Raw genomic sequence first — 18,208 nt, forward strand, 5'->3', positions numbered from 1 at the left:
TGTTGTAGATCAGGTGTTGCCAGCGAAGGCAGCGAAAAGGTCAGGTTCTGGCTCATTAAAGTAGAGCTGACAGCAGTTGCTGATCAGTTGGATGGTATGGGGAGGAGCAACAAGAAGGATTAGGCCGGGCTTCCCTGTGGGCGCAGTGGTTGGGAGTCCGCCTGCCGATTCAGGGGACGCGGGTTCGTGCCCCGGTCCGGGAGGGTCCCACATGCCGCAGAGCGGCTGGGCCCGTGAGCCGTGGCCGCTGGGCCTGCGCGTCCAGAGCCTGTGCTCCGCAACAGGAGAGGCCACAGCAGTGAGAGGCCCGCGTACCGCAAAAAAAAAAAAAAAAAAAAAAGAAGGATTCGGCCTAGGAAATTCCCCGGCGGTCCAGTGGTTGGGACTCCACGCTTCCACTGCAGGGGGCACTGGTTCGATCCCTTCTTGGGGAACTAAGATCCTGCATGCCAAGGAGCACGGCCAAAAATAAAAATAAAATTAAAAAAAGGAACGATTCAGCCTAAGCAGTTGGGGAAGTGGAGTCGCCCTTTCCCGTGACGGGGCAGACTGCAGGTGAGATGGTTATGGGGCGTGGAAAGCAGGGGTCTGGTTTTGCATGTGTTATACTCAAGTTCGAGGAGCCTGTGAGACAAAAGGTTTCTGAGTTCAAGGAAAGGTGGAGGTAGGAGCCAGAACTTTGGGGGTCCCCATCAGCACTTGGGGGGCGTTCAAAGCCAGGAGACTAAGGTCAGTGTAGACAGAGGAAGAGTCAGAAGACTGGGCCGGGCTGCAGGCAACTGGGGCTCTGGAGGCAGTGGGGTCCGACAGAGGACACGAGGACCAGCCGTGAGCAGGGGAACCAAGAGGCCTAGTCCTGGAAGCCGATGAGAGTGTTTCAGGAAGGAGGGGGTGAGCAGCGGTGTCTAATGCTGCTGAGAGGTTGAGCAAGATAGGAACTGAGAACCATCTTTTGGATTTGGTGACACGGAGATCAGGGAGAACTTTGGCAAGAGATGTTCCGGTCGACGAAAGACTGGAGTGAGTTCAAGTGAGAAGGGGAGGAGAATGAGTGGTGCTGGTGGGTATAGACAACTCTTCTCAGGAGTTTGGATCTCCGTGGGGGGCAGGATGAGCTGGAGGGAGATGTGAAGTGAAGGAACGGTTGTTTTTTTAAGCTGGGAGTCAGTATGCTCATGGGAATGATCCCATAGGGACAGTCACGATTCCTTTAGTCATTGGTGATCCCGTGTCCTGTTTGGATGACCCACTCGCCGTATGAAGAGAGGACCACGTTAATGGAAAGAGCACGAGCTTCACCCACGTGCTGAGCTGGGCCAGACTCACTTCCACCACTTCCAGTTGTGTGACCTCTGAGTGTGTTTCCTCACCAGTAACATGAGATTACAGTCCTTTCCTCCCAGGATGGCTGAGAGTATCAGTGAGGGAATACTCAGAGAGAGCCTGGCACAATGCTTAGCACACAGGAGATACTCAACATTACAGAAAACTCCATCAGCCTGATTCTGGTCTTCCAGAAGTTTCCACATCAACGCAGGTGACCTTCACAGTTTCAAAGTGCTAAACAGAGAGACAGCAGACTATCTCAGTTTAGCTCATGAAAGGCCAAACATTTTCAAGGGCAACAGAACTGGGATAAGTGAATATAATTATGGTGGGTGAGTCCTCCCAGCAGCTGGAGGTGATGGCGGGGTCCGGGCTGAGATGCTGTGATTGCTTGGCCCATTTGTAAAACACAGGCATGAGCAGGTCAGCCCTGGGGAAGTCTGCTTGAGGTGAAGGGAGAGCAGCCATGGGAGCATTAGAGGGGACGGGAGGCAACTCAGCAAACTCGGGGGAGATGTGGACGTGGAAGACGTCCATCTCTGGCACCCCAGGCAGCTGGCAGAGCTCTCAGCAGGGGTGCCAAAGAGAGCCAGTGCTCAGGGTTGTTTGGGGAAGAGAAGAAGGCACTACCAGACAGCCACGTGTGCTGCAGAGATGCCCTCACCCTGGGTTAGGCGTGGGACACAAAAATGGGGCCAGTGGTAGGGCTGGGAGATGCTTTCAGTCCTCAAGAAGGAGGCAAACGAACAGCGCACCAAGTGCTTTGAAAGGAAATATGCAAAGAGCATTACAGATCCCAGATCAGAGCACCTGACCCTGCCGGGGCAGGCAGGGCACTGGGGTGGCCACACTGCTGGCTGCACTGCTTTCTAGCTGTGCCACCTGGACAAGTCCTCTCCATTCCAAGCCTGGGATTCCACAGGAAAGTCAGACTCAGAGTTGGGGGGAGTTTGACCAGCACCACCTCCTGAGCCTCCAACGTTTCAGGTGGTGGCTTGCAGAGAATGTGCTGGACGGCAACCAACCGAGTCGGACCCCTGACTGGCAGTGGGCAAGGACCAGGGAGGGCGCTCCAGGGTTTCACTGGGAGGGAGGCAGAAACAGTTCATCCTCACACCCATCAGTCAGTGGTCAGCACAGATCTATCTACAAAGCACCCTCCCTGCCGGGCACTGCCAGGCAGGAAGGGGCAGCGGGTCGTCAGCCACCAGCAGTCGCCCGCACCCAGGGTGAGGGACCAAGGGGGAGACCGCCCAGGAGGCAGTCTTTTTGGAACGGAGCTTTCATTAGCCACATTCCTTCAGGCATGTTATGTTTTCCAAAAGCACTTCTCGCCCATCTCGATTCACGAACTCCCTCATGACCCAGACAGATGAATGCTATTATCCCTATTTGTCAGTTTGGGAACCAGGGCCAGAGAAGCTAAGGGACTTGCCTAGCATCACACAGCTTTTCGGTGGCAGACGTAAAGCTAGGACCCCAAGCTTCTCGTAATGTAATTGAAAGCACCTTTTAAACAGTGAAGCGTGACACCCCAGGGCGGTTTCTAGTTAGCTCTTAACGGAGGCTGGGGTGGGTCCTGAGCCTTCCTGCTCTCCCCGCATGCCTGGGAGTCGCTGGACTGCAGGGGGGCACTGGGGTGGTAGGAGTCCTGATGGAGAAGCTACACAGGGTTAGGGAACTTCACTCCAGGTGTGGGATCTGAATTCCAAAGGGCTTTGGAACATGGATGAGGGAAGGCCATCAGGGTAGGAGGGGCTGTTTTGGTAGAATGGACTCAAGACCTCAAATAACACAAGGGATAAACAGAAGCGCTTCTGTATAACAGATTCACTTTGCTGCACACCTGAAACTAACATAACATTGTAAATCAACTACACTCCAATAAAATTTTTTTTTTTTTTTTTTTTTTTTAAAAAGAAGCACTTCCGAGGGAGATGTGAGCCTCATTCTGGATCATAAAGTGGCTCGGGTCCTCGGTGTGGGGGAGGGCTCTGGGGGTGCCCAGGGTGGAGGAGTGAGCAGGCCCTCGGGGCAGCTGTGTGACCCTAAGAGGCTAGCTTCCCCTCTTTGGCTCTCAGCTCCTCATTTGTCAGCGGAGGGGCTTGCAGTCTCCGGTCTCCAGGGCTGTGTGGCTCTGACACTCTGTTTCTGTGTGGCCTTGAAGATCCCGAGGCTCAGAAACCTGACTCAGGTGCTCCTCAGGACCGGAATGACCCCTGTATCCTCCTTACAGAGAGAGCCCTGCGGAAGGCTGGGAGAGGGACACCGGCCTCCGGGAATCACTGTGCTGCGCGCCGGCCCCATGCGCGCGCCTCACACACTCTCAGACATTGGGCAGCTCCCTTGTGACTCCGCGAAGCCGACGTGCCCTTTAGAGGTGGGACGAGGCTCCACAGCCAGCTCAGCCTCGCCCCTCCCAGCGCTCCTGAGAAAGGCGGGGTGTGGGGGGGACAGATCTGATAGGAAAGCCCCCCAGCCCCTGGCTTCCTAGCGTGGGGTAGGTCACCTCTCTCAGCCTCGGCTCCTTATCCGTGGAGGGACGCCCATCGTGAGGGGGCTGCCTTGAGGATTAGACGGTTAAACGCGTAGAAATGGAGCTCCCTGCGGCCCCGGAGAGTCTCCAGTCTGGGCTCCGGCTGTGTGCTCTGCTCATCCCCATCGCACAGTCTCTCACCGTCCGTGGTAGAGGAATCGGAATTCGGGACTGGCTTCTGTACCACGGATCCAGGCCCCGCTAGATTTGGGGGACGCGCAGGCCGCCCCAGGAAGCAGGTCTGCGTGTGCACAGATCCACGTGGCTCGGCCTTCCCAGCACGGAGGGCCGGGGTGAGGAGGGTGGGAAGGGAAGGGGCGCAGTGTCGGGAACCGCAGGCCCGCCCAGCAGAGCCCGCCGCCCCCTCGAGGGCAGGCCCCTCCCCCCGCTGGCCGCCGCGGGGCCGCGGGCCATACCAGGGCCCACGCGCGGGCGGGCGCACAGGGCAGCATTGTCTGCAGCGCCGGGCACCCTCTCGTTTGCATAGCCACGTGAAGAATGCGAGGGAGGGAGCGGGCGGGGCTGTCCCTGCGGAGGGGGTCTGGGTCGGGGGTGCAAGGAGGCCAGGGTCTGCGGCGGGACCCTGCCTTCCCCCAGTGCAGTCCGGCAAAGGGCGCGTGGGCTGCTGGGGTTGGAGGGGGCGCCGGGGGGCTGGCGGGAGCGGGGTTGTGACATTCCCCTGTACCCACGCCTGGCGAGCCGAAGTGAACGTGAGGGGATTGCTAATGAGGTCGAGGAGAGTTAAACATTCCCCTGCTGCAGGGGGCTGAGCTGGGACGGGAGAGAGGAGGGGAGGTGGGGCGCTCGGAGGGGGCAGCCTGAACCCCGGGAATGTGCAGAGGCCACTGCTCCCCCCCAGGCTGTTCTGGAGCTGGGGGCTCAGGGGCCTGTGCCTCAGGCCCCAGCAGGAGCTGCTAAGCCAGCCAGCAAGGGGATTAAAGGGGCTGAACAGTCTGCCTTCCTTCAGGCTGATCCCAGAAGGTTGGTGCTGTCTCCCACCTCCCTGCCAGGCTCCTAGCTGGCTGGTGGCCAGCCCTGTCCCAGCCTTCATGGGGTCCATCTTCTGCCCCCCTCAGATCTCAAACAGATCCCACGCTGAGTCTGGCCTCTGCTGTTTCTGATACACATGGGCCCCGGATACCAAGGACCCCCACTCCCCAACACCCCTCCCCAACCCAGTCTCTCCATAGCTGACCTCAGAACCCACTCCAAAAAGTTCTCCCCAGTGTCTAACCCTAGTCTTACCTCCTGCAAACTGGAATTCCATTTTCTTTCTGTCCTGCGGTCAGAGGACAGAAAACCCCAAGGGTCACATCAGCAGTGCAAGGGCAAAGTCCATCATCTCAGTGCTGGGGTCTGGGATAGGAATTAGGAGAATTTTAGGGCACTCTTATCAGGCTCCTAAAGGGGTTTCCCTAGGGGAAAGGCCCTGAGAGCCAGCCGGGGGTCACTCCTCCCAGCCCCTCCCTTCTCCATCCCTGGGGAGGGGCACCACCTTGGCCACGCCCCACCCCCCACCCCCCGGGGGCTGGGCAGGAGCTTTGCTGGGGACCTTGCCCTGGCTTAGGTGGCGGCTGTGGGCGGGCCCCTGGCCTTTCCAGCTCAGGCCTCCCCCAGCATTCTAGAGCCTGAAGCCACTGCCTTTGCTGCTGCTACTGCAGGGCTGTCACCTCTCCTTCTCAGCCTCTGACCACTTGCTGCACCCCACCCCCAACCCAGCTGCTCCTGTCACCTGGCCATGACCTCGGCCCCCCCAGGGACCCTGGCCCAGCCCTGAGCCCTGGAACCCCTATCCCCTCCCCTGGGCCATGGCCAACTCAGGTCTTCAGCTCCTGGGCTACTTCCTGGCCCTGGGTGGCTGGGTGGGCATCATTGCCAGCACAGCGCTCCCGCAGTGGAAGCAGTCCTCCTACGCAGGCGATGCCATCATCACCGCCGTGGGCCTCTACGAAGGGCTCTGGATGTCCTGCGCCTCCCAGAGCACCGGTCAGGTGCAGTGCAAGCTCTATGACTCGCTGCTTGCCCTGGAAGGTAGGCCTCACGCCCACTGGGATGGGGAGGTGGATATGGGGCTGGGAGGTCCGGAGCAAGCTTTCCCACGGTCTGCTGTCTGCACTGGGCTGCCCTCTGCAGCCCCTGCCTCCCGTGCACTCATGAAGATCCAGGCCAGCCTGGCCCTCCTGGGGGCAGGGGCTCTAGGTTCCAGCAGCCATGGGTCCACATGCCAGCTCTTCCACTGTAACCTTGAAGGAGTCACTGACCCTCTCTGTCCTCCTCTGGAAAGGGGACTAGGACTTTCACAGGACTCTGGGTCAGAGGAGATGAGTGCCCGGCACTCAGAGGCTCTAAATCAAGACCCTTCCCTCCATTTCTCTCCATACTCTGCAGATACACTGTGCACACACACCTACTTGCCAGTCCTGCCATGTAGACGAGTATGCCGGCACCCGGGTACACCTACCCACACGCACAGACACACAGCCACACACGTGCACATGCAGGTCCGCACCCAGGCGCTTGGGCACACGGTGGCTCTCCTCCCCCCGGGGTGTAGGGGTTGAGCCTGACAAGCTGGCTCGTAAACAGGCGCCACTGCAGCTCTACCCCTGGCTGGGGGCCGACCCGCCTGCCCTCCGCCCCGGGGCCGCACAGGCCTGAGCTGGGCTGCTGTCACATGGCCCCCACCACTCCGGACCAGGCAGGTCATCTGGCCTCCCTCAGGGACCCAGATCCCCTGAGCTGCCCCCCAGGCCCGGGACTGACGCCGGCAGCAGGCATACAGCTACCATGGGTGACTCAAAGGGCACAGGGGAAGGTAACTAGAGTCGGAATGGACAGTGGGGGAGGCATCCCTGTCCAAGGGCCAACCTGGGCTGAGCTGGGCCTCAGACACCCTGGGTCCTCTTTCTGGTGAATCTGAAAGGCCTGAGGAGAAACTGCCCCCCGCTGCCTGGGAGGGGTGGGCCCCAAAGGGAGGCGCCTGGCTGGAAAGCAGCTGATGGGAGAACTCATACCACCCTGTCACCACACACGACCTGGAAGAACCTGCCAGGGAGAGCGAACGGTGGGGTTAAATGGTGAGGCTCAGCCTCCACACTCTGCCCTCATGCCCTGTAGTCACCTGAGCCCTCAGGATCCCCTCACACCTGCCGCAGGTAGTAGCCCAGGAGGAGCGTCCTGCTCTAGCTCCCGCCCCTCCCATCTTGGGCTCCTCCCACCCGCCCACTTCTCCCGCCCCCCGCTCAGTCCCTCCCACCCCAACCAGGTCACATCCAGTCAGCGCGAGCCCTGATGGTGGTGGCCGTGCTCCTGGGCTTCGTGGCCATGGTCCTCAGTGTCATCGGTATGAAGTGCACCCGGGTCGGAGACAGCAACCCCACCGCCAAGGGCCGAGTGGCCATCGCTGGGGGTGCCCTATTCCTCCTGGCGGGTGAGTGCCTGGCTCCTCCTCCATCCTCTTGACCGTGGCAGGTAGCCCCATCCTGGGGGGCCCTCTGGAGGCCAGAGCAGAGCTGAGACCCCCCCCCCCCACCCTGTCCTTAGGCCTCTGCACTTTGACGGCCGTCTCGTGGTATGCCACACTGGTGACCCAGGAGTTCTTCAACCCCAGCACACCCGTCAACGCCAGGTGAGCACCAGGGCATGGCTTGGGCCAGGGAACAGGCTGGGCCTCCCACTCCACCTCCTCTGGGACCACTGGCCTTTGTCCAGCAGGGCACTTGGAGGGGGAAACAGGGGACGGACGAGCCCCAGGTGCTGTTACTGATAAGCTCTCTGGAGTGGGAGCAGCTGTGGCTGGGCCCTGAATGCCACCCCAGTAGCTAAATGCCGTGGCTCTGGATTTAAATCCCAGCTCTGCACGGGCTGGCTGTGTGACTGGCAAATTCCTTAACCTTTCTGTGCCTGGTTTCCTCCCCTGTAAAAGGCAGCTAGGACCGAGGACGGAGCTCAGTGTGGTTGTGAGGGTTCTGTGAGATGGTGCAGGTAAGGGACTTAGCACAGTGCCTGGACTGTTATTTCTGTAGGAGGCACAGTGACTTCGGGCCGGAGAGGTGAGGCTGGAAAAGTCCTAAGGGCAGATGACAGAGGGCCTTGCAGCCATAGGAAGGTTTTTTGCCGTGTCCTGGTGTGGAAGGCAGGACAGTCCCTCTGGCTGTGGTGTGCAGAATGGTGGGGAGGGAGCAAGGCCAGTAAGGTGCTGATGAAAAGGTCTGGAGCAGAGGGCTTGGGGCCAGGGGCTAGCAGTGGAGAGTAGGCCCAGAGATATTTAGGAGCTAGAGTGGTCAGGACTTATAAGGCCAGGGTATGGGGGCCGAATAGGGAGCTCTGTGAAGGACCCGGCCCCTTCCTTACCTCTCAGCTCTGTGGGGAGCAGAGAACGGGATAGTCTCAACCCCAAACATCCCAACAGGCCTTGGGCCCTGGGGTGGAAGAAGAATGAGAAAAGAGATGCCTGGGTTGTTGCAGTCAGGAGGGCTCCCTGGAGGAGGCAGCAGAGTGGAGAGGGGAGGAAATGAAGACTTCAGGAGTGAGGTTCATTCCCTGGGGCTGGCAGCTCTAGCCACGAAAACCTGCCAAGCAAGAGGCAGCTCCGCTCGGAGATCCCTGGGGAGCAAGCTGAGCTTGCTCCTGTCCCTTCAACACCCCGCAAGGCTGCCTGAGTTGCAGGTCCTGTGCTGGGCCCTGGGCACATGGATGAATCCGGTGCTGTCTGCCCTCAAGTTGCTCCCCAGGGAGCCAGACAAACAAGGAATTGAACAGCCACCCAGTGAGAGTCAGCGCCAGGCGGCGAGCGGAGGGGGGTCAGGGGGAGCCTTCGGAGAAGGTGGCATCCTAACTGGGCCCTGGAGGCGGAGCACCGGAGGCCAGACACTCCGGCAGGGGGCGCCTCGTGCAAAGGCACAGAGGTGGGGAGACCCGAACGCTGCAGAGGGGGCGCCGGGCTGGCCCGCTGGGCTTGTGGGTGGAAAGGCCGGAGTGCCAGGTGGAGCCGGCGGAGGAGTCTGGCCTTCTCCAGAGGGCGGCGGGAGCCCGGCGGCGAGGGCCGTGGGCCAGACCGTGACCGAGAGAGGTGGCAGGACTGCCCCGCCCCTCCTCTCCCCGACGGGCCTGGCGGGCCCCCCCCACGCCCCCTCATCTGGCCGGAGGAGGAAAGGGGCTCGAGGCTGCGCGGAGCAGCCCAGCCTGAGCTGGGTCGCACCGGGTGGTGTTGATGTGATGGGGCAGGGGCGGGAGGAAAGATGAGCGCTCATCCCAACTTACCGGGCGAGTCCGAGGACGCTTGTGAGGCCCCAGCCTCAGCTCCCCACGTCCAGCCCTCCCTCTGCTCTGCCAGGGCGGAGGCGCAGGCACACCTGATGGCGTCCTCCACCCCTTGCAGGTACGAGTTTGGTCCAGCCCTGTTTCTGGGCTGGGCCGCCGCCGGCCTGGCCATGCTGGGCGGCTCCTTCCTCTGCTGCACGTGCCAGGAGCCCGAGAGATCCAACAGCAGCCCGCAGCCCTACCGGCCCGGCCCCTCGGCGGCTGCCCGAGAGTATGTCTGAGCCCCGCGCAGCATCCGCCGGCCCCTGCCAGCACCCCGGGCGGGGCCAGGAGGGCGCAGGGTGTCCCCCCAGCTCGGTTAGGTTCTGAGCAACTTGTCCCCAACCCAGGCACCCACCCTGTGCTCTGAGACTCAGACCCAGACACTCAGAGAGAGGTGGGAGGCAGGCCCCAGCCCTGAGGCGCACACGCACGGCCGTCACAGGTGCAAGCACGGCACGGACCTGTCCACACCCCGGCCAGCTGCAGTCCCTTTCACGACCACTTATTTACTCACTGACAGGCTGTGTGAGTGTCTTCTCTGTGCTGGGCCTCGAGGACACAGCAGTAAAGACAAGCTGGGTGCCCAGTGTCCTGGGGTGACCAGAGCCCATTGCCTCCCCCGGCCCATAGGCTCCTCACAGCAACCCCACGGAGGCAGTGCCGGGGGCCAATGTCCCCCACTTACACACGAGGAAACAGGTTCAGAGAGACCAGGAGGCCTGGCCCTGCTGCCTCTGAATTCAGGTTTCACAGTATGCCTAGTGCTGCATGGACATCCACACAGATGGCTAATCCAGGCCATGTCACCCCTGCCCCAGAAATGGGCCCCGGCAGGGCTGCTGTGAGCCACACTGGCCAGTCCCTGGGTCCGTGCCTGAACCCCATAGCCCCTGCCACCCCCCACTGCCTGCTGCTACCCCCGCTAACCAGCTCTCCTCTCTTTTGACTTTCAGACCAGTTGTTAAATTGTCTGCCTCCACCAAGGGCCCCCTGGGTGTGTAATGTCCAGGTTCCCCAGCCTGGCTCTGTCCCACTGCCACACCTAGACCGGGTGCTTGGTATCTTTTGGAAAGAAAAGTGAACATCCAGCCCTGAGTGTGGTGTCATTTGATCTGTCCCTGGTATGATGAGGGTGGGGCCTGGCTCAGAGAGGTCAGAGCTGGTCCCTGGGGTCCTTGGGAAAAAAAAAAGAGAGGGAAACAGACCCAGTGTGGGTTACACAGCGCATCCAAGCGGATCAGGAACCTCCCTAGCTGCCCTTGGGTTGGCACCCAGGACCTCCTTGATTGGAGACCCCCAGTCAAGGGAAAATTAGCCCAGATCAGCCCCTGCCCTCATGCTCAGGCCTCTTCCATCCCAGACATCCTCCCGGGACCCTGAGTCTCTCTCTGGCCTCTGCCCTCTGTCTCTCCTGACTGGAAAGAGCTGGCCACAGCTCTTGGAAAGAACTGTCCCTTGCCTTCCCCTGCCCTCAGCCAGCTCTGTCCTGGCTTCCTCCACCACCTGTCCTGGGACGTCTCCCACCAAGTCACCAGATCCTAAGGACGCAGCTCAGCCTTCTCCCCTGACGTGCCTCTGAGAGGTGGTCAGACAAGATGACTATCGCGCATGCACTCTCCAGGAGAAGGTAGGGGTGAGAGGGGAGAAGCAGATGGCAGAGCTGCTGTGGGATCGTCCACAGGCGCCCCAGCGTGGCAGCGGCTGCACGTACACAGGGGCGTCTCAGGGGCGTCTCAGGGGTGGGCCCCTGAGCCCTGGCCCCCGGAACTGTGAGCGAGAACTACAGAAGAGTGTCTCTGGGTGCCTGACGCTATAAAGCAGCGGCTCTTGGCGTGCACATTCGAGTCACCTGGGGAGCTGATGCCTAGCTCACCCCCCACCCCAGGTGTCCCAACCTAATGGGACTGAGGTGGACCTGGGCATCTGAGGTCAGCAGCACTGAGGGTACTTCTGTGAGGCCCAAAGTTTGGGGCTGGGAGGCCGACATTTCTTGCCCCTCTGAGGGGGGTCTCATGTCCAAGAAGAGGCGGGACAGAAGAGAGGAAGCCCGTTTCCCTCTGCCTTTCCTGGGACCAGGCCGTTTCATGAGATCCACACACCCTCTCAAGAAATAAACCCCTTTTGGCTGAAACAATTGTGCGTTTGATTTCTGTCACACACAGCCAGAAGAGCCCCGACTAATGCCAAATTTGGAACCTAGAAAGTGAGCGTCGCAGTGAGGGCTCCTGTTCCAGGTGTCGCTGAGCAGGTGGTGTGTGGAGCCCAGAGGCTGGCCTCTCTGTCCCAGGCGGGGGATTCGGACGCCCTCACTATCTGGTCAGGAAGCGGTTGGCTGGGAAACCACGTGTCATCTCTTGCGGTTCAGGGACCACCAGAGGCTTGGGACTTGGTAGGAAAATGTCGGGATAGAGTGTGCTGGCTGCTTCAGAGATAGGCTGTGAGAGAGACAAGCTCTGGGCCAGCGGGCAGCACGAAGGCAGGGTGGAAACAAGCTTCCGTGTGATCCTTCGTGAGGAGAAAACTTTTGTGGCTATAGCCAGAGATTGGAGAGCTGGAGAGTCAGCTGACCACTCACAACCCAGTCAGTACACTGATTAACAACGGAGTGGGGTCCTGGCAATGGGAGGATGCCTGGGAAAAGTTTAGAGTTTGCAGCTACAAGAGTTTGGGAGGCCTGATCCCCTCCCCCATGCCCCCAGTCTCTCCTCTTTCAAATGTCTACATCACGGTCACCTCGGCTGCCAACCTGTGACAGGGCGAACTGTCCAGCTTTCCTGTTTCCTGTCCCAGCCTCAAGGCTAGAGGGCTGAGAGGAGACCCAGGAAGGTGGGTCAAAGGGCATGATCCTAAAGCTTGCGCTGTTGTTTCTTAGCAGAGTTCCTCCAAGAATGAAATTGGCAAGCCATAAAAGACGGTTTGGGGAGGGATATACCTGTGCCCTCAGCCCCGAAGGAAAGCCCAAGTACCGTGGCAACAGGTGTTCAGCTAAGGGGAGTGAACTGGGAGCTGGAGCAGCTGACCAGTGCACTCATCTATTGCCTGAACCTGAGAATATGGATAGGAACTGAGTATCAGATGATGTCAAGGAATTATGGTTAATTTTGGGTTATATGTATTGTTTATTTTATGTGATAACGACACTGTGGTTATTATTTTTTTAAGCCTTGTCTGTCAGAGGTGCACACTGAAACAATATAATGGCTGGATTTGCTTTAAAATACTCTAGGAATAGAAAGGTCAGGGGCAGGAGAAATTATAAAATAAGATTGGTAAATGCCAGTGGTACTTAGGGGTTCACTCCGCTCTTCTGCACGCATGTGTGCGTGTGTGTGCGCAAATGAAAAAAATCTAAAGGTTAAAAATACGTCTAAGTTTGGGCTTCCCTGGTGGCTCAGTGGTTGAGAGTCTGCCTGCCGATGCAGGGGACACAGGTTCGTACCCTGGTCCGGGAGGATCCCACATGCCGCGGAGCGGCTAGGCCTGTGAGCCATGGCCATTGAGCCTGCGCGTCCGGAGCCTGTGCTCCGCAACGGGAGAGGCCACAACAGTGAGAGGCCCGCGTACCGCAAAACAAACAAACAAACAAAAATACGTCTAAGTTTTACTGGTTGTATAATTTAGTATCCTCCCTGCTGACCACTGGAATAAAGGTGATGAATAGAGACTCTTGCTACTCAGAGCACAGCTCTCCAACCACAGGATTCGCATCCCCTGGAAACTTGTTAGAAATACAGAATCTCAGGCCCCACCCCAGACTAGGTGAAACAGATTCAGCATTTTAAGGAGACCTCCAGGTGACTCCTACACATACTGAAGTTTGGGCTAGGGAGAGCTGTGTGTTGCTTCTCCTTTTCTAGATTTCAACTGAGAATTGCAACTGAGCTACCATTGAATACTGGATGTAATGAAAGTGATTCAATTTAAGATTTTGCCTAGAGTTGGCCAAGCTTATGGGGAACCACAACGAAACCTGATCCAGGCGACACTGGCCATGGAGAATGGACAACACCCAAAGCAGTGCTTCCTGACCTTTTCCCCTCGTAGAGCACATGAAAACAATATTTAATTCAATTTATGAGACCATTGCAGGCAATTTTATTCTGGACAACAGTCTTGTTGAAAACAACTAAAAATGTGGAGGAAACTGATTCACTTTGCTGTACAGCAGAAATTAACACAACATTGTAAATCAACTGTACTTCAATACAATTTTTTTAAAAAGAAGAAAAAAGTGTTGAGGAAAGGGTAAACAATTCTTCAAAGCATCAAAGGGCTGACACGATGCTATGGAATCACAGTCAAAACCCGAAGCACTGCCTCTCCCTCTCTGTGCAGTGGCCCATGTGGTCACCGCAAAGCTGAAGAGTCCTTGGCTGGCAGGGTCAGGGATTGGTTACGTATAAGGGGATTGAACAAATAAGTAAATACACTGAAAATAATGGGAGCCAGGCTTCTCATTGTCAGAGAACGGATTTACAAAGATGGAAACGAGGAAGACTAGAATAAATCTTGTGGAGTTGGATTGGAATTGGAGGTATCTGGATGAACACACAGCTTTTTATATATGTAGATAAATGTAGAAATAGATATAGTTGTGTGTGTATGTACATGTGTGCGATATACATACACAGAGCCTTCTGTAACCATGGATGCGGACCTGGAAAGATGGAGAGCCGACTGCACTACATTTTTTTTATATAAGGGACTTGAGCATCCGGGGATTTTCGGTATGGTTGTGGTTGGTGGGGGAGGGGGCTGGGTGTCCTGGAACCAATCCCCCATGGGTGCTGAGGGTCGACTGTACATATATCTGTGAGCTCTATCCCCTAGACAGGCCAAGAACAATGAGCCCCAGGGGCAAACCCATATCTTGATTTCTGAATACCATTCTCTACTAAAAGGTAGCAGAACTCCAGGGAGAAATGGCGGATTGGAGGGCTGGGGTAAGGAGAGTACAAAATAAACTTGGATCATCTCGTTCCAGAAAGTAAGAACGTGCTCAAGGAATGATGGTGACATGTCTAAAGGATACAGAAGCCAGACTAAAGGGGTTCCCTCTGGCTCCATCTGAAACAATTTGAGTATCAAAGTAAATAATAACAGTAATGGATTTTAACTCCATGAATCAAAAAATAAGAATCCACTAGTCCATACTGATATAAATAAATAAATAAGTGGGTAAGAAGAAAAAGCTCTACAGTAAATGCCAAGTAATATATTAACTAAGAAGTACAAAATATTTAACTTTGCAGTGATGAACGTAGCAGGCATATCTTAAATGAAAACAGTTAACACCACCCGTAATCGGACAAGGCAAAACTGTGTGTCCCTCGATACAATGCACTGAGAAGAACACAGCATCATTTATGTGATATTCCTGCTAAAGGTGCATAAACTGAGTCTACTTAAGATGGACAGATACAAATTGAGGTTATTCTACAAAATAACCACCAGTACCCTTGAAAACTGTCAAAGTTACGAAAGACAAGCAAAGACCGGGGAGACTGAAGAGATATTACAGCTACACGCAATGAATCATCTTGGACCTATAAAGGACATTCTTGGGACAACCAGTGAAATTTGAATGGTGTCTGTGGTTGAGATGATAGTACTATATCAAAGTTAGTTCACTGTGAACAGATGGTTTTGTAGGACATTGTCCTTTTATTTTAGGAAATCACACACAAGTACTAGAAGAATAATGAGGCATCAGGAAAAAAAATGCATAAATACACATGAAGAAAGAGTCACAAGGCAAATCGTTGCAGTATAATATTAATTAGGCAATCTAAGTGAAGGGCATGCAGGAATGCTTTGACCTATTCTTGAAATTTTTCTCTAAAGTTTGAAATTATCTCAAGATTGAAATTTTTTTTTTTTTTTTTTTTTTGCTGTACGCGGGCCTCTCACTGCTGTGGCCTCTCCCGTTGTGGAGCACAGGCTCCGGATGCGCAGGCTCAGCGGCCATGGCTCACGGGCCTAGCCACTCCACGGCATGTGGGATCTTCCCGGACCGGGGCACGAACCCGTGTCCCCTGCATCGGCAGGCGGACCCCCAACCACTACGCCACCAGGGAAGCCCAAGATTGAAAGTTTTTTTTAAAAAGTCTAAGGGAAAGCTAGAATACTGGAAAGCCACTCTTCTAAGAGGGTACTTGAAAATGCCTCCAAAGATGGAGATGGAAATGAAAGCTTTGAACTCACCTACGATGAAAACAAAATCTTTATTTCACCTTCATTTTTGAGAGATGATTTTGTTGGGTATATAATTCTGGGTTGACTTCCCCCATCCTTTTCAGTACTTTATAGATGTCATGCTAGTGCTTTCTAGCTTAGTTTTTAAATGAAAACCCTGCTGTAGCTCTTATTTTTGCTCCTTTGTTTCTCTCTGGCTGCTTGTCATATTTTCTCCATCTCTGGTTTTCAGAAGTTTGACCATGAAGTGCCTGGGTGTGTTTTTTCCTCTGTGTTCATTTTGCTTGGGGTTTTCTGAGCTTCCTGGCTCTGTGGTTTTTTTACCTTTCACTGACTTTGGAAAATTTGCAGCCATTATTTTCCCAAACATTTCTTCTGCTACATTTTTCCTGTCTTCATCTGCTACTTCAGTCACATGCTTAATATTGTGTCACAGCTCTTCGAGAGTCTGTTCTGTTTTTCCCATGTTTTCCTCTGTTTTGTTTGTATAATTTCTACCAACTTACCAAGTTCATGACTTTTTCCTCTGCTGTGTCATCATTTGATAAGCACATCTAATCAATTCCTCATTTCTGATGATAGTGGGCTGCTGATACCTGGAGTGCTTAGTTTGAGACCTGGAATCCAGAGTTTTGCTTAGTGTTCCTGAGCTTTAGCATTCAACACTTCCTGCATGCCTGCACAAGAGGGAATCTGTCTCCATGCTCCTGCCCCTTCCCCAGCAGCAGCTGGCCGTTGCTCGCTTTATGACGCAAGGCTCATGTTGGTGGCAGGGAGTTTTTCTCAGTTCTGCTTCAGCCTTAGTCATAGACAGGCCCTGTGCACATGCACATCTGAACTCTGCCTCATAATGACAGTGGGGCTTGCGGGGGAGGGAGTTTCCTGCCCTCCCATCAGGCAGCAGACTTCTGTTTTGTATCTGTTCAGGATCCTAGTAATGAGTTTCCTACTTTTCTCTAGTGTAAGGCAGCTTTTCCTTCTACCCCATCTCAGAGGTAGGCAGCCTTGGTTTAGGACTTCTTTCTTTGCTTTTCATTCCTTTTTTATCTCCTAATATTCCAAATGGGATCATTATCTTCGGCTTGTTAGTGCAGGTCTGCTGCTTGTGAATGTTCTCCATTTTTGTCTCAAAATGTCTTTTTTTCACCTTCATATCCTACTGTGTATAGAATCCTAGGTTGACAATTATTTTCTTTCAGGTTGCTGAAGATATCGTTTTACTACTCTGAAACTATAATTTTACTATTTTCTGGCATCCATTGTTTCTGTTGAGGAATGAAATGGCTTAAATGTCTCTCCTCTGAAAGTAATTTTTTTTCCCCTGGTTCCTTGTAATATATCCTCTTTTGCTTTTTTTTTTAAAAAAATTGTGGTACAATTTTTGATGTGTTTAGATGTGTATTTCTTTTTATTTAACCTCTTTGGAATTCTTGACTCTTTTTTTTTTTTTTTGCAGTATGCGGGCCTCTCACTGTTGTGGCCTCTCCCGCTGCGGAGCACAGGCTCTGGACGGGCAGGCCCAGCTGCCATGGGTCACGGGCCCAGCCGCTCCGCGGCATGTGGGATCTTCCCGGACCGGGGCACGAACCTGCGTCCCCTGCATCGGCAGGCGGACTCCCAACCACTGCGCCACGAGGGAAGCCCTTGACTCTTTCTTTTGGTGTTTCCCCCTCTCCCCACCCCCGTCATTTCTGACTGAGTCTCAGCCATTATCTCTTCAGTTTTCTCATTTTTTCTTTCTTCTGTGACTCCAGTTACAGACTGGTTGATTTTCTTACTATATTCTCTATCTCTTAGGTTTTAGCCTCTATTTTCCCCTTTTTTAAATTTTCTGTACTTCATTACAGATGATTTCCTTCAACTATCACTCAGTTAACTAATTTTATTTTATTATTTTTTTAAGTTTTATTTTTTGGCCACGCTACGCGGCTTGCACGACCTTAGTCCCCAGACCAGGGATGGAACCCAGGCCCTTGGCAGTGAAAGCGCTGAGTCCTAACTACTGGACCATCAGGGAATTCCCTAATTTTATCTTCAGCTGTGTTTAATCAGCTTCTGAACCTCTTCATTGATTTCTTTGGTGTATTGTATTTTTATGTTCTCAGATTTCCACCTGGTTAATCTTTTAAAATCTGCTGTGTCAATTTAAACAGTCTCTGGTTCCCTTCTTTATGAAATTTATTTCCCCACCTTCCTGGAGGCTGAAAGTTCAAGATCTAGGTGTCAGAGTTGGTTTCACTCTGAAGCTTCTCTCCTTAGATTGTAGAAGGCTTCCTTCTTCTGGTGCCTTCATGGTCCTTCCTTGTGTGTGTCCATGTCTTAATCTCCTCTTCTTATAAGGACATCAGGTAGATTGGATTAAGCCTCACCTCCTTGATCTCATTTAACCTTACCTCTTTAAAGACTCTATGTCCCAATAAGTCACATTTGGCAGCACTGGGGTTAGGATTTAAATACATGAATTTGGGTTGGAGAGGGTCACAATTCAGCCCATAACACCTTCTAAAATGTTCAAGCTTCTCCTTTTATCTAATGAGTGTAGTAAACGTAGTCGCTTTACATTCTGTGTCTGGTATTTTCGGTATTTGGGCTTCCTGTGGGTCTTTTCATTGTCTGCTGTTTCTGCTGGTCCTTGTTCATGATGACTTGTTTCCTTGTAGACCCAGTTATCTTTGAATATATGCTTGATTTGGCACTTGGAAAGTATCTGTAGAAATAATTCAAAGCCTAGGATTATATAATTTTCCACAGATAATATTTTATTTGCTTTAGCTTGGTGCCTGGGGTGGGGGGAGTGGAACCAGCAATTCAGGATCAACTTTATGCAACTTTAGGGCTTGAGATTTC

General features: G+C 54.3%; 1 protein-coding gene across 1 annotated transcript; it reads left to right on the forward strand.

Moving 5' to 3' along the window:
- Positions 1-5,670: 5,670 nt before the first annotated feature.
- On the forward strand, positions 5,671-10,256 carry CLDN19 (claudin 19; the record flags this gene model as incomplete). Its single annotated transcript, XM_082865768.1, has 5 exons — positions 5,671-5,893; positions 7,128-7,292; positions 7,406-7,490; positions 9,243-9,395; positions 10,120-10,256. 5 exons carry the CDS (start codon positions 5,671-5,673, stop codon positions 10,166-10,168), a joined length of 675 nt encoding a protein of 224 aa, XP_082721894.1. The 3' UTR covers positions 10,169-10,256.
- Between the last annotated feature and the right edge of the window lie 7,952 nt (positions 10,257-18,208).

The sequence above is a fragment of the Leucopleurus acutus genome, assembly GCF_964270905.1.
Source record: "Leucopleurus acutus genome assembly, chromosome: 2".
In the NCBI taxonomy this organism is placed as follows: domain Eukaryota; kingdom Metazoa; phylum Chordata; class Mammalia; order Artiodactyla; family Delphinidae; genus Leucopleurus; species Leucopleurus acutus.